At 42.5% G+C, this 14,574-nt stretch overlaps 1 protein-coding gene across 6 annotated transcripts in view; it reads left to right on the top strand.

Moving 5' to 3' along the window:
* The window catches only part of LOC111868201, a 193,250-nt gene that overhangs the window by 158,019 nt on the left and 20,657 nt on the right, over positions 1-14,574 (top strand). For 5 of the 6 annotated variants that reach the window (XM_023858640.2, XM_023858643.2, XM_023858645.2 and 2 more), the window contains one exon: positions 11,916-12,028. In XM_023858640.2, the coding sequence (XP_023714408.1) occupies positions 11,916-12,028 (113 nt within the window). Of the gene's footprint in view, positions 1-11,915; positions 12,029-13,973; positions 14,123-14,574 lie in introns of all 6 variants that reach the window. The other variant, XM_023858641.2, reaches the window with a different exon arrangement.

The following is a 14,574-nucleotide window of genomic DNA, read 5'->3' as shown; positions in this document are numbered from 1 at the left end:
AAGGACAAATTTAGCTTTTTAGCTTTCGTAAGAGTGTATTTAGGTGATAATATTGTTTTTCTGCGTGCTGCTGCTGCTGCTACTACTACTACTACTACTACTACTATTTTTCAGCATCATGAATTACATGTCTACTCATGTTCAGGTTTCAGGTCTCTATAATTTAATATCTGACCTCCTGTACTCGTATCTTAGAAGCATCTATCTATTGGTTTGGAACGCAACATGCTGCTTGCTTTACACAGTTCTTATGTCGTGAAACAAGACCTCGAATTAAAGGGGGAAGATATCTCAGTTCCCATGCTTCTAATATGACCAGTCAAGTTCTGTATCCTTACATAATTTTAATGAAGGCCAAGAGAAGTAAATTAACTTATACGATAAGAAGGACTGTCATTGAAAGGGACGTTCATTTTCGGATAAGAGTATAACAGTGCTAGTGACCGGCTCTGTTGTCTAGTGGTCAGAGTTCCTACCTACAAGTCCAGAGGTCCCGGGTTCCATTCCAGACGCTACCAGCTTTTCTAAGAAGTAGTGGGTCTGAAACGGGGTCGACTCAGTCACGTGAGGATAACTGAGGAGTTATTTCCAGGAAATAGCGGCTCCGGTCTAGAAAACCGAGATTAACGTCCATGGGGATTTGTTGCGCTGACCACGCGTCACTCTATCCGCAAAAGTTGGCACTTCGCCGACAAGCGGCGGTCGCTTGCTCGGTATAGCTCGCTTGCGGACTACAGACCACGGAGTTTTTAACAGTGCCAGTGATAGCTCGTAATATTACTCCGGTTCAGGCCTCGTCTATGCAGAGATAAGCCGAGAGGCAGCGGATGCAATTCTTATGTATCTTAATTTTGGTTTTTAGAAAGAATACGTGAGACATGGATCTACTCTGTATGAAGCGAGCTTGTTGCCAAATTCAGTCTGCTGTAATCGTGTTCTTTTTAAATCAGAAAAAGTGAGTTAATTAACAGTTTAGATGCTACGCATGAGATATCACGCTCAGAAACACTCTCCTTCGGGTCTGGATTTATTTAGTGTTTCAGAAAAGTAGTGAAAGTGCAGTGTGCCGTCATCTCGGGACTTAATTATAATTAATTATATGTGGGTTTTCAGCTCGAGAAATATAAGTTACTATGATATTGACGAAAGGACATATTTTAAATGAAAAAGCGAATAGTTGCAAAAGGTTTGGATATTAGAGGGCCTACTTCAGTATCCGTGGAAAAGGGTTGGAGATTTGAGGGCCCCCTCTCCTTCTCCCCCCCCCCCCCCGTCCGGTAAGTCAACGCTACGCACAGTAGGTCAGTTTTTGCACCAGACTGTCTCTCGCAGTTACGTCATGGCGGTACGTAATGTAAATATACTGTTTCATTTATGCAACTTCTGCTTCCTTGTATTACACACTGCCCTGAAAGAGCGCTGGGAACTCACATGCATAGAAATACACGTATGTAGTAAAATGTTGGAAAACTTAAGGAAAGTAGGATTTTTTTTTCTTGGCACTACAGCCCCAGTGGGCCTAGGCCTACCGCCATGAACTTCTCCGTTCACTTCGGTTTTTCTAGATCTAACACATTCGGTAGGACTCCTTAGACGAGTAATCAGCTCGTCGAAAGGCCTCTACCTGTAGACAAACACAGAAAAAACGCACACAAACATCCATGCCCTGAGTGGGATTCGAACCCACGATCCCGGCTTCCGAGCGAGCGAAGACAGTGCATGCCTTAGACCGCTCGGCTACCGTGACCGGCAAGTAGGAAATTAGAAGAGTGAAATACAGGAAGGTGGATGATGTTCGTGTGTTCAGGCACCACTTCATGCAAGATGATGGGATAGAATGAGTAAAACTCCATGCATTCTTAACCTCGACAATAGATGGAGCTTCAAGCTCCTCCCGTTCTATCGTTACGGAAAGACCCTCCATTCCCTTAAAACAGGGGTGTGCTCAAGAGACAGTCTGGGCAAGATGGCGACGAAAGTATTCTTTGACCCTATCAGGAATCGAACCCAAGTAGTCAACCTCTATTCAGATTAAATCTGCGAGACATGTGCCACCACTGAGATCAGAATGCAGACCACGCCAGTAATGAAGTCCAGTTGCCCAGTCTCCAGTAAGCTTGAACACAGGAAACACGTTGCTATTCAGATTAGACTATTTTACCTTCCAGCGGCTTCTGCACAAGGCTTAAAACTATAGGCCTAAAAGAGGCGCAGCCATGTCTCTTTTCTGGCCGCGTGTTTTCTTAACCAAACGAACTAGAATGAATTTCGTATTTTGGTCTGTACAATACTTACTCACTCACTCACACATGGAGCTGAGCCCTTCTTGAGGAGCCGCCAATTGTGCAGCTACTCAAGAATTTCCCAGCGTTTTATGCAACCTGGAGGTTCACTATCGTGTTCACAAGAGTCCTCCACTGGTCCCTATCCTGAGCCAGATCAATCAAATCTATCCCGTCTTCTGTCTCTACGATACATTTTAGTATTGTCCATCCATCCACACCTCGGTCTTCACAGTGGTCTCTTTCCTTCTAGCTTTCCCACCAATATCGTCTTCTCCTCCATTCTTGCTACATGCCCGCCTCATCCTCCTTGACTTGATCGTTCAGTCTGTACAGTACTAGTTGATCGAATTTTAATTCCACATTTGTCCAATTTAACATTTTTCTTATGTGAAACTCACATCGAACTTTGCCACATTATATCGGCATGAACTGTGAATGCATTTTTGTTGTTTTACGAGAATCAGTGTTTGGGGTGTGGAGCGTGGGATGACAGGATGGACGAATGAAAGAAGAATGGAAAGATTAAAAAGGAAAGGATCGTTATCTGAGCATTTGCCTAGAGACATTTAGGAAAACCACGAAAATCTCAGGACAATTGGTGTCCTGGCTGAGAGTCGAACCGAATAACTACCAATTATAACTAACAGCGATATCACTTGAGCCAGTGTGTTCGGTGAATGAGGCTGTTAATCTTGTTTTGAAGGGTTCTGCAGTGCAGTTGAGGAAGTAAGGGAGCAGCGTGAAGAAATCCCAAAGACAGAAGTGTTCGTAACCACAGATCCTACATAACTTGTATTTACATTTGTATTTGAAGGAGTAAGTTACTTTGGAGGAAGTCTTTCCCCTTGAATAAAGTTTCTGAGTAAGTCTGTTACATGAAGATACATTTAAATATTATCTCTAATTTAACCTATATTTTTAAGTGGTCTCTTTTTCAGATTTTCCTTCCCTAATTGCGTGTGTATGCCTCGTGTCTCTCATTGCTGCATTTTCCGCCAATCCTGTTCCATCCGCTTGATTGATTAGGTACATTTTCGTCACAATTTCAGTGTACAAATGCTAGTGTTAGTTTGCTGTGGTAACGGGGTACGTGGATATGCAGAAGGAAATACGTTTTTCCTGCCCACCTAATACAGCGAACTAATTATTTTTATTACATTTGTTGTTAACAGCATGACATTAGAATATTAGAACAATATTAGACATATTAGACATTAGAAATTAGACAATTAGAATATTAGACAATATTAGACATTAGAATAAACAGCACGAAATATTCCTTCTCCACTGAATGCCGACACTGCTGAATCACTTTAGCTAGCTGGAAATTGGTAAGAAAATGTATCAAAAGAATGTCACTATAGTTTAATATATTTTTAATATTGCACTCACATTTGTATATGCTAGAACTTTTTGTCATTCAGAAACTCTTTAATCATGCAGAACTTTCAATGGTCAACAGACAGGCTCAGCAATTCTTTTCTATGTAGGGACTGTCTGACTTTGTAAAGTGCCGTTATGTATGGAGGCAGGCTTGTAATGCACAGTATGCTGCTTATATACGTTACAAGTTGCGCTGAAGTTGAATGAACGACCAATAACCAATCACTTCCTGAAACACGTCTCTCATATCTTACCAGGCCGCACCATAGCTCAAGCGGTTAGTCGCCCGGGTTCGATCCCGGGTCTGGTCAAGTGGGATTTGTGGTGGACCAAGTGGCGCTGGGGCAGGTTTTCTCCAAGTACTTCGGTTTCCCTTGCCAATCTTCAATCCACCAATTGCTCCACAATCACCCTCACCTATCATCAGGGGCTGGTACAGTAGGCTAGAAGTGGCCGCAGTAGAAGGGACTTAGTCCCACCCCACTAGCAATTAAAAAAAGCCTGATCTTACGTGAAGAAATAGACACAAACAGGCATACACGTATATGTAGAGTTCATTGCACGGATGTCATTTCTTGAGGCCCACCGATGCTCTCGAAATACCCATAACTTCAAGATTTTAATTTTCTCAGGATTCTACCTTTTGAATAAAGGTAAACGTGTCCAGATTAGCCACCCATTCTTTGCACTTGAGTTCCTGCCCACACGTACTTTACAGAAACCTAATTATCCATAATCTAGCAAAACACTTCACATTACCTCTATATCAAAAAATTGAATGTCAGTCTTTTGGATCAAGCTGATTGTGTGCGAATCTATTGCAACAAAGAATATTTATACGTTTAGAAATAATAAAGTAAGTAAATAAATAGATTTATGGGAAACATTATTTACTCTAATTCCATTCTAAAATGGAACAAGCCAAATTGGCAGAAGCTAAATTATTTTCTTTTATTATTTTTATTATTTGGCCGCCTCTGTGGTCTAGTGGTCAGAGATCCTGGCTACAGATCCAGAGGTTCCGGGTTCGATTCCCGGTGCTACCAGACTTTCTGAGAAGTAGTGGGTCTGGAACGGGATCCACTCAGCCTCGTGAGGATAATTGAGAAGCTCTTTCAAGGAAATAGCGGCTCCGGTCTAGAAAACCGTAATTAACAGCCGTGGTGATCCGCTGCGCTGACCACGTGACACCCTCTATCCGCTAAAGTTGGCACTAACTTAGCCGACAAGCGGCGGTCGGTCGGTATAGTTCACTTGCGGACTACAGGCCACGGAGTGTGTTCGTTTGTTACTATTTATTGTTATTATTACTTTTTAACAATAAATGAGAAGTTAAATATTTCGTCGAAATAAGTTGAGTATAATTTATTTCACTGTAGTCTGCAAGATGGGACTTCGTACATTAAGTTCACTGGTGTGTGTGTGTGTGTGTGTGAAGGGGGCGAAAATTATGGCTTCTCACGGGCTATGCAGTTAGAAGCAAAGACCCTTATATTTTTGTAACCAATATAGGCTCAACATTTGAAGTGCTCAGTTAATAAAAATACAGGCTGCTTCAAACATGCCCGCTGCCATATGTGAGCGATTGTCTACAAAACGTTTGAACCTCGGTGCCTTAGAATCCTGTTGGGCTCCACGGCCTGTTCCAGAGATAGCTTTGCCTTTTTTACCTGATCGATTTCATTGTTGTTCATCTCCAAAGCTAATTTCAGAGTTACATCACTTCAGATGACATAAGGCACGGACAATTGACAACACAGTTTCAGTTTCCCATATGAAACAGCAGTTCACTTGCCGACCGTCCGCTGACAATACGTCCATAAGGAAAAATAATCCTCTTCCTAGCTCTGAATAAACGCACCTCCTCCACTGTAAATACGTACATGCCAGTTCATGATTATGTAATGTTGTAATGGTGTTTATTCGAACAGGACATGAGCACAAGAACGCATTCCGTGGGTGAAACCTGGAGCTGATGAACATTAAGTTACATAATGCAGAGCCCATGTTCTCTCTACATATGGCTCGTGACGTACTGCAAGGGCGGCCGCAGAGTTCCGAAGAATTATTAAAGATGTAACCGTATTCATGAACAAATTTGGTAATTCAGCAAGATTTGGTATATGCGCTTTCAGGAAATATAGTTGTAGCCGGCGAAAAATATCGAGAAATTTTTCGTGACTGTGCACCAGCATCATATATCTTGTCGAAGGTATGGAGGGCTGTGAAGCTGTCTGGAGTCCTGTTGTCACCGAGCAGCCCGATATAAGTCTGAAGCAACGCGCAGAACTGTAGTTTTCGCTGACCGGCAAATATTTGTGTTGGGAGTGGGGGGGGGGGGGAATGTTGTATTACTTTGGGGCACATGGTATCGCAAAGTTCGGGAAACCCTGATATAGCCTTCAGGGCACCACTGTGCTATAAGGAGTTAAACTGGTACGAGTAACCTGCTCTTCCAAAGCGTGTTTTTTAGCTCTAAAGTAGTGTTAAACAAAGCATAAAATGTGGGCTGAAGAAGGGGATCATGGATGGAAGCATTTTTAGTTTGGAGAAACCCAAGAAACTGTCCATTATTATGCATCTTAAGCATAAATTTAATTGAAGCACGCATGCAGTGCGGGGAGGGAAAGTACGTGTAATAGCCTGAAGCGTGTCTTACTGTTTCCTGCCGCAAAGAACGCGGAACTGCAGCGAGACTGTGGCCTGGCTACGATCTGAGGTCCCCGAAACGTGTCCTTTACAGGGTGCAATTTGGTATTATCTGGGCGCCATGGTTCGGCTCGAACTTTCTTTTCTTTCCTCAGTTCTACAGTTTTTATTAACCCCTATTAAAAACAAAGCAAAATGATATGAATTTTTTGCATGGCTGATCAAGTTCAGAAGTTTGTTCCTGGATGTTCACCCAAATTCTACCTTTGGAGGTCTCTGCTGTAGAAATTTTGCGAACTTTCGATAAAAGAAGCTTTCGGAAATCTTGGATCTAGTATCAAACGGCCTTAAGCTCTCAACCAGGCCGCACCATAGCTCAAGCGGTTAGTCGCTGGCTTCCCACCGCAGCGGCCTGGGTTCGATCCCGGGTCTGGTCAAGTGGGATTTGTGGTGGACAAAGTGGCGCTGGGTACTTCGGTTTCCCCTGCCAATCTTCATTCCACCAATTGCTCTACAATCACCCTCACCTATCATCTGCGGCTGGTACAATAGGCCAGAAGTTGCCGCAGTACAAAGGAATTAGTCCCACCACACTAGCAATAAAAAAAAAGCCCTCAACCATCATCTTGGCGGTCTCTCCTTGGTGCTAGGGACTGGTTCAACCTCTACTGTCCTCTGTCGTGAATGTTCTCTAGATGCTTATTACGACAGGAGGTGATCTGACCATTATAAGCCCATGTAAAATAAATTCAGATGTTTTTCTCGGTTTGCAGCCCAGTTAAGAGATTTCTTTTTCTCTGCTTGAGAAGTTTTAGAGTTTATATTGAGACAAGGAATTAACTGCATGTAAATGAGTCATTGGTATTTATTCGTTTCAGGCAGATACCTATTATTTCAAAGCTAATCGCACTATATATATCACAGCGCATATTGGCCGGCAATATTTTCCAATTCATGTCATTAGAATAACGAAATCAAAAAACATTTTAATTACAATCTGTAGATCTTTTATATGGAGATTTGTTCTAAATTGAAACATTCATACATCTTCTTACTGTGTTCTGAATCATGCAAATCAGTTCTAGCCTTGGCCTCTTACATCTGGGTCATTTCCTAAATTCTTCTTGCTCAGTCAAGCTGTGAAGGGGGGGGGGGCTCGGAAAAGAGAGAGAGAGAGAGAGTATCAGATCATCTTCGCCATTCTTTGCTGAATAGTCTTCACAATAGAATGCTGAAGCTAAAAGCATACATAATTAAAAACAGACGCCGACGTCTAGAGAGGCACCTGCGTCGAACAGACTCCTTCGGCAACTGCGCGTTATGTTTTCGAGCACTGTGACAGTAATATAGCATGCGTATTCGACACGTGGCAACTAACGATTAAAACCCAGTTTAAGGATACAATATCCCAAACAACTTATTTTAACCGAATCCATCCAAAAATCTAACTTAACAAACTGGTTCTTCCGTTAAGGAAACACGTGATACTGCAATATGACATAAAAACCCATACTTCACGGTATAAGCGGATATTTACGGGTTGGACGATCTAGGAGTTGGAGTTAGGTTCCCGGCAGAGTCAAGAATTTTCTATTCTGTAAGTCCAGACCGGCTCTGGGGCCCACCCAGCCTCCTGTCAAAAGGGTACCGAGGGCTCTTTCCCTGGGGGTTAATCGGTATGGGTGTGAAGCTGACCACTCACCTCTCCAACTAGTGCCGAAGTCAAGAAAATTTGGATCTCTACATACACTCCTCCATACGCCTTCATGGCGTAGTGCTTAATTAGTTAAATACAGGGACAACTTTTATCCATACTTAACCATTTAAAGAATGGTGATTGCTGTGTGTACCACTTATTTCAACAATAAAATCTCTAGAAGCTAGCTCCTTCTAAGGGACCAAACAGAGTAGGTGTCTTCCCTCACCTGAAAACGGAAACAGATCCAGTTTCGAAACCTTGTGTTTTTTTCGTAGTTATTTAGAATCCGGACGATGGACAAAGTCCGAAACCCCAGTATCTCTGTGAATAAAATCTTTGCATCTTGCCAATAAGTACATTTATGGGGGTTGCATGATTCTTATGNCACCTTGTATATGTGGTGTTAACCGATGTTTCGGAGGAACGTTTCGCCTTCATCTTCAGCAACCGGTTCTCACGGTCCCTTCGCTTGCAGATTTCTTATATTTTTCTTCTACCCTGAAGATGGAGGCGATACGTTCCTCCGAAACGTCGGTTAACACCACATATACACGGTGCCAAATCCCAGAAGACTGCTTTCTTCATAGTCACCGCCGTGAAAGCCTCAAATCTTACATACATTACACATATTTGAAGCATGAAGAGTTGAACATAGGAGAGAGAAAGAGGGAACAGCGTTCCTCGCGTGGGTGTACAGCCGTTATGCCCGAAGGCACTAAATGTGTGTATCACCTGAAAAATAATGAAAATTGGAGATAGAATCATTAAGATGGCAATTTTCACGCTGAAGACCATTCGCAGGAGCAATTGAAGGACGAAAATATTGAAACATTTGCATATTTACTGATGCAGACTTTTCGGCAACGAGGAATGTTTCATTAAATGTTCTCTTTCATAAGTACATTTAATTACGCTACTCAGCCTCGTGAGGATATTTGAGGAGCTATTTCAAGGAAATAGCGACTTCGGTCTAGAAAACCGATATTAACGGCCGTGAGGGATTCGTTGCGCTGACCATGCTACACCCTCTATCCGCTAAAGTTTGCACTAACTTAACCGACAAACGGCGGTTGCTCGGCCGGTAAAGTTCGCTTGCGGACTGAAACCACGGAGTTCTTTTTTTTTTTTTTTGCTCGAGAATTCCCTATGCATTTCTTGTCTTTTATATCAGAGCTTCAGTCCAAGGACGTTGTAGCCTGATAAAGAGTTCATCATCCTGACACTACTAGGTATAATGATCATAATCTTTGGAATAGAAAACGGGATTGGTTTTGCAGCAAGTGGCTTAATTTTATCACCAGTTCCAATCTGATAAGAACTGAAGAAACGAATAAGCATCGTTCATTCAAACTGTGGAAAATTATCATCTTTCGATAATTAACGTAAATATTGACCCAAAACAGTAACAACCCAAAGCTAAAAAATGTATAAATTATTGAAGCAATAAAAAAATCATCTTGAATAAAAATGCGACCAACACAACACAGTTGTAAGGCGGTACTGCACTGTCCGAAGAAGGATGTTGGGCCACCTTCTACTACTTGGACGTTATAAAGGAAAAATATTAAACTTTTCCGCGTTATATCATTCCTCGCCATGGCATGGTGAGTTCTGACATTGTGAATAATTCTACTTTCTGGAATGTGACGCTATGCAGTCCATTGAAATTCAATCCAGAAGATATAAATTTTCACATCTACTTCTGTGCGAACTTCAGCTCCTATGCCGTCCACCGGCTTCTTTGGATATTTGTGTTAAATGTAAATATATTGTCTTCCATCTTGGAAGTTGCACATGGGGCTAACTATCCTTGACTGTAAAAAGATGTAATATCTCGGGCTAGTTGTTTCACATGAAATAAACAGAGAGACTACAAGGAACTACAAAATGAGGAGTATCATAACATTTATTCTTTACAAAATATGGCTATGAGGTGGTATTTTCCAGTCAATACGCTCTTCTCTACACCTTAGAGAATGGGATTTCACTTTATGGCAGGGATATAGTCTCCCTTGTCATCACCTCCTGCTTGGCTCTTGAGTTCCACCCACGCACATATCTAGTGATTACTGGAGGATGGTTTCGAGGAAATTAAACTGTTGGACTGTAAACCTAACCTCTCATCTCCATCAGCTTCTGAGATTATGACTAGATGAACATCACGTCCACACCATTTTCATGTCATGGGCTTTCTCTCAGGGCAACATTAGAGAATATTGTTACGGTGACATAATCAAGACAGGTGGGATAGGGGAGACATGTAACGTTGGGTACAAATGAATATATAAGTGGCAGTCAAATGAAAACGGGTCACCACGCATAACTCACAAGGCGCGCAAGTTGGTAACATTAGAATTTGCTTACGGTACGAACATCTGGTGGGGACTCGGGAAAGCACAGTGACAACGTGCCCTTGCACACTAGTCGTTTGTTTATTGTGCTGGAAGTAAGGCTAGCGCTACGTGTCGTCGTCCAATATCAGTAATAGAGGCGTGTAAAGAAGAACACCGAAGCGTAGTGCGCATTTTGACTGCTGAAGGAGTAGGAGGACGAGAAATTCGTCGTCGCATGTCTGTTTACGGCGAACAGAGCATGTCACGTTCGCGTGTGCTGGCGTGGCATAAGAGATTCCGAGAGGGACGTGTGTCACTGCAAGATGCTGTTCGCCCAGGACAGGCTCATCCTTCTGATCACCCCTGATATTATTGCTGCGTTGGATGGTCATATCCGGGCAAACCGACGGATCACTGTGGAAGAAATTAGTCTTTTGATGGGAATAAATCACGGTTCCGTACATGCCATTGTGACAAAACTCCTGCTGTACCGCAAAATCTGCGCGCAGTGGCTTCCACATCAACTCGTGGAGGAAGCGAAGACTCAGAGAATGGCTGGATCACTGGGTCACTAGCAACGATACCATAAGGAAGAGTATGCTTTTCTGTCCCGTATTGCCACTGGTAACGAAACTTGGTGCCACCATTTTGAACCCGAGAGCAAACGGCAGAGTCAACAGTGGAAACACGTGAATTCTCCCCCACCGAAGATATCCAAAGCCGCACACACAATTTCCGGTAAAGTGGTTATGACGTTTTTCTTCGAATGCAAGGGTCCTCTGCTTGTCGAATTTCTATAGCATGGGGCCACAATCAGTGCACAGCGCTATGAAGACACTTTGCAGAAACTGAGACGTGCCATAAAGTCAAAACGCCCTGGAATGCTACCGAACGGCAGTATCCTTCTTCATGATAATGCGCACGCCCCACACTGCCAACTGTGAGGAATGCGCTGCAGAGATTTGGTTGGAAAGTGCTTGAACATCGCCCTACAGCCCAGATCTGTCCTTATGTGATTTTCACAATTTTGGAGACATGAAGAGAGACATTCGTGGACATCGGTTTCCATCGGACGAAGACTTGTGTGACTGGGTAAAGATGTGGTTCCGTAGAGAGCCCACAAGCTTTTTCAAGGATGGGATTAAACGTCTTATCTCCCAGTGGGATAAATGTATTAACAATTTTGGAGATTACTTTTGAGGTAAGAAATGTTGTTTAATATATTTTGGCTTCTGATACGTTTTCATTTGACTGCCCCTCATATATAGAATTGGGAAAGGTCACATCAGGGACCAAAGCAGAGAGGAGATAATATTATTAAGAGTATGGTTGGTGCTGCAAGACCGTTATGGAATTTTAAACTGGATGGAACTGTTTCAAAATAGATACCAACATTTGTCTCTTGTGTGATGGTTGTGAACATTTATTATTCTTAACAAGAAGGAATTTCTCAGCCATCTGATTAGTATCAGCTCCTTAAGGGGAATTCTGTTATGTGGAGTTAGAACATTTTATGAAAGAGATTCTTGGGAGACGAACATTTGTAAGGGTTGTTTGTGCTTGCAGATCTCCAGTTGGCAGCAGAGCTGGGGAAGACACTTCTGGAGAGAAACAAAGAGTTGGAGAACAGTCTGAAGCAGCACCAGAATATCATTGAGGATCAAACTCAGGAAATTGAAGTACGTATGTGTTTACATATTTTTGTTCTCCGATGGTTGGACATCTCTCCTGTCCACCCCTCTGTTAATTGTAGGTGGCCATGCGGACCTTCTTGCAGGTTCCAGTGAGTCTATCGGAGGTCTGTTGCCTCGTTTCGAACTTCGGTCTTCATTTTCTGCCTTCCTTCTTTAATCTTTAAGGGCAGTTACCTCGGAAGTTGTCTGTCTCCCCACAGCTACAGCACACCGACCGTCTTTGGTCTTCTAGCCGTAGGGGGGTTTGCAGTTGGACCCCCTTCCCCAGAATGTCTTGCGCTCGTTTTTGGGGGGCCTGGCTGCTTGGAGCACGGCCTCCAGTTCTATGGTCTACCTTATAGTCTCGTTCACGGTTTTCTCTCTTCCTAGTAGCAGCTGGAATTTTATGGCATGGTCCTCTATCCCGTCGGAGAACGCCTTGCCTGCTTCCTCCTTATATGGTCCTCGGGTAGCGCAGGGTAGGCGCGGTGGTCCAGCTGTTCGATGACTGTGGCAAATTCTTGGAAGGGTTATCTGACGCCCCGTTTCCTTGGTTTTAGCTGACAGCGATACATGACGGCAAGGGCTTTTTCCTCGAAGCGGTCCTACAGGTCCTCGAGGGTTTCGTCATAGGTCGCGCCTTTCGGGACTTCATGTAGCACGTCGGTGGCCCAGCCCTGCAAGACGGTGGTCAAGTATGTTGATTTCTGCAGATACGTTCAGCTGTTGTGCTGTGCTAGGTCTCAAACTGGCGCAGGAACACTGCCCATGATTTAGCCCCTTCAAACTTAGGTAGCTTCGCCGCACCTGCGACGATTCATTTTCTTCTTCTGCGCTCGGCCCGCTCCTCCACTTCTTGCAACTGCATCTGGAACTCGCTTCGGGCGATCTTACTTTGGGCCTTCGTTGTCTATGCCTCGACCTGGAACATATGGCCAAGCTCTTCGTGAATGTCTTTCTTCGTATCTGCTAGGGTTTCCTCGAGTTATGAATGAACAGTTTGGATCCTAATTATCCAATAATTATGAAAGTGTGTTTATTTGGTGGGAAATATTTCTACGAGTACATGTGTCTCGTTAAGTCTTTATTCAATAAAAGTTATTGTTGAAATTGAATGTAAATTACTGGGTATACTGAGGAAAAAATCTCATAGGTTGAGTCCACTTAGAACTAAAAATTTCTGCTAGGCCTTTCTCTAACCAGCCCGCATGGCTCAAAGATCACTAATTTTGCTACATTTGTGCCTTTGAAATATCATAAACGACTTCTTCCCCCTCTCTCTGTCACAAGTTTTCTGTCTTTATGGCATCAGGATGTCAGTTCGGCCACAAGACGTCAGTTTTCCAGAAGTTGTCTCCCTTTCTGTCTGTGTTCTTTTGATCTGTTTTTCGCATTTCTTTCATCTTCGAACAACAAAATTATTTTTTTCTAAATCTTTATGGCCCCATACTTGCGGAAGGGAAACATTTTGAACGCCTCTAATTTACATAACGCATAAGCGTGCATGTACCCACTTCTTATATTTCATTTTACTTTCAGCACTCAACAATTTTTTTTTTAAGTTTTGAGCTATGAAAAAAAAATAAAAATTCGATTCAAACCAGTGTACGTCCTTTGAGTTACGTTCTTTTTATACTGTTGTTGGTTTTCTATTTCTTTAGGTCTCTACAGATGCATATACAGCCTATATAGCCTTATACTTACAGTAAAAGAGCTTTCAGTTTTTGCGCTTTGTCATTTCGTAGCTCTAAATATATATTTTTGCTAATTACTGGTGGCTGGCTTACTGTAAATATTTTCCTCTTCGAAACTTCTAGTTCATGTTGAACGGGTGCATACTGAGACTACATGTTTTTTCTTTCTTTTCCATCATGATGCAAAGTGTAACAGCTATATTAGTAAGTCCTAAATAAATCAAGGTAATAACAATAAATCTCACTTTGATGTTCAGTATCTCACGAAGCAGACGACAGCGCTACGGGAAGTGAATGACTCTAGGCTCCGAATTTATGAGCAGTTGGAAGTTAGCATTCAGGAGCTGGAGAGAGCTAATCAGCGACTGGCACTGGACAATTCAGCAGATAAGAAGCATATCAAGAGGTAAGACTGTTGTTATTTTACGTGCATTAGCAAACTGGCATAACTGTGGTTTAAAAAAGTGATTAGCTATGAGCTGAGTGTCCCATATTTAATGCCCACAGAGGTGAAGATTTTTCCTTCACCTCATGGTGTACAACAGCCATGGAAGCCCACTCAGCCTCCTATACAATGGGTACAAGAGGTTCTCGCCAAAGGGAAATATCGCTGGTGTGTGAAGATGGTAACCAAACTCTGAAAGATGCCAATGTTAAGAATGTCTAGAATATTACTTCCACTACACTTGCATGCCTTAATGGTGTTGTGCTTATGCAATTATTATTAAAATAAATATTAAATTAGACACCCTGAATCCCAATGCAAAGGTTTGTAAACATTTGGATAGCAGAATGATTTAAGAGAAGCTTCATATGAAAGCAAACTGATGGTTTGATCTATTTATTTACTTTAGAAAA

This window comes from Cryptotermes secundus, unplaced genomic scaffold (assembly GCF_002891405.2).
Source record: "Cryptotermes secundus unplaced genomic scaffold, Csec_1.0 scaffold146, whole genome shotgun sequence".
NCBI classification, from domain to species: domain Eukaryota; kingdom Metazoa; phylum Arthropoda; class Insecta; order Blattodea; family Kalotermitidae; genus Cryptotermes; species Cryptotermes secundus.
The sequence above is the reverse complement of the archived record's forward strand: the minus strand, read 5'-3'. Positions and strand labels throughout refer to the sequence as shown.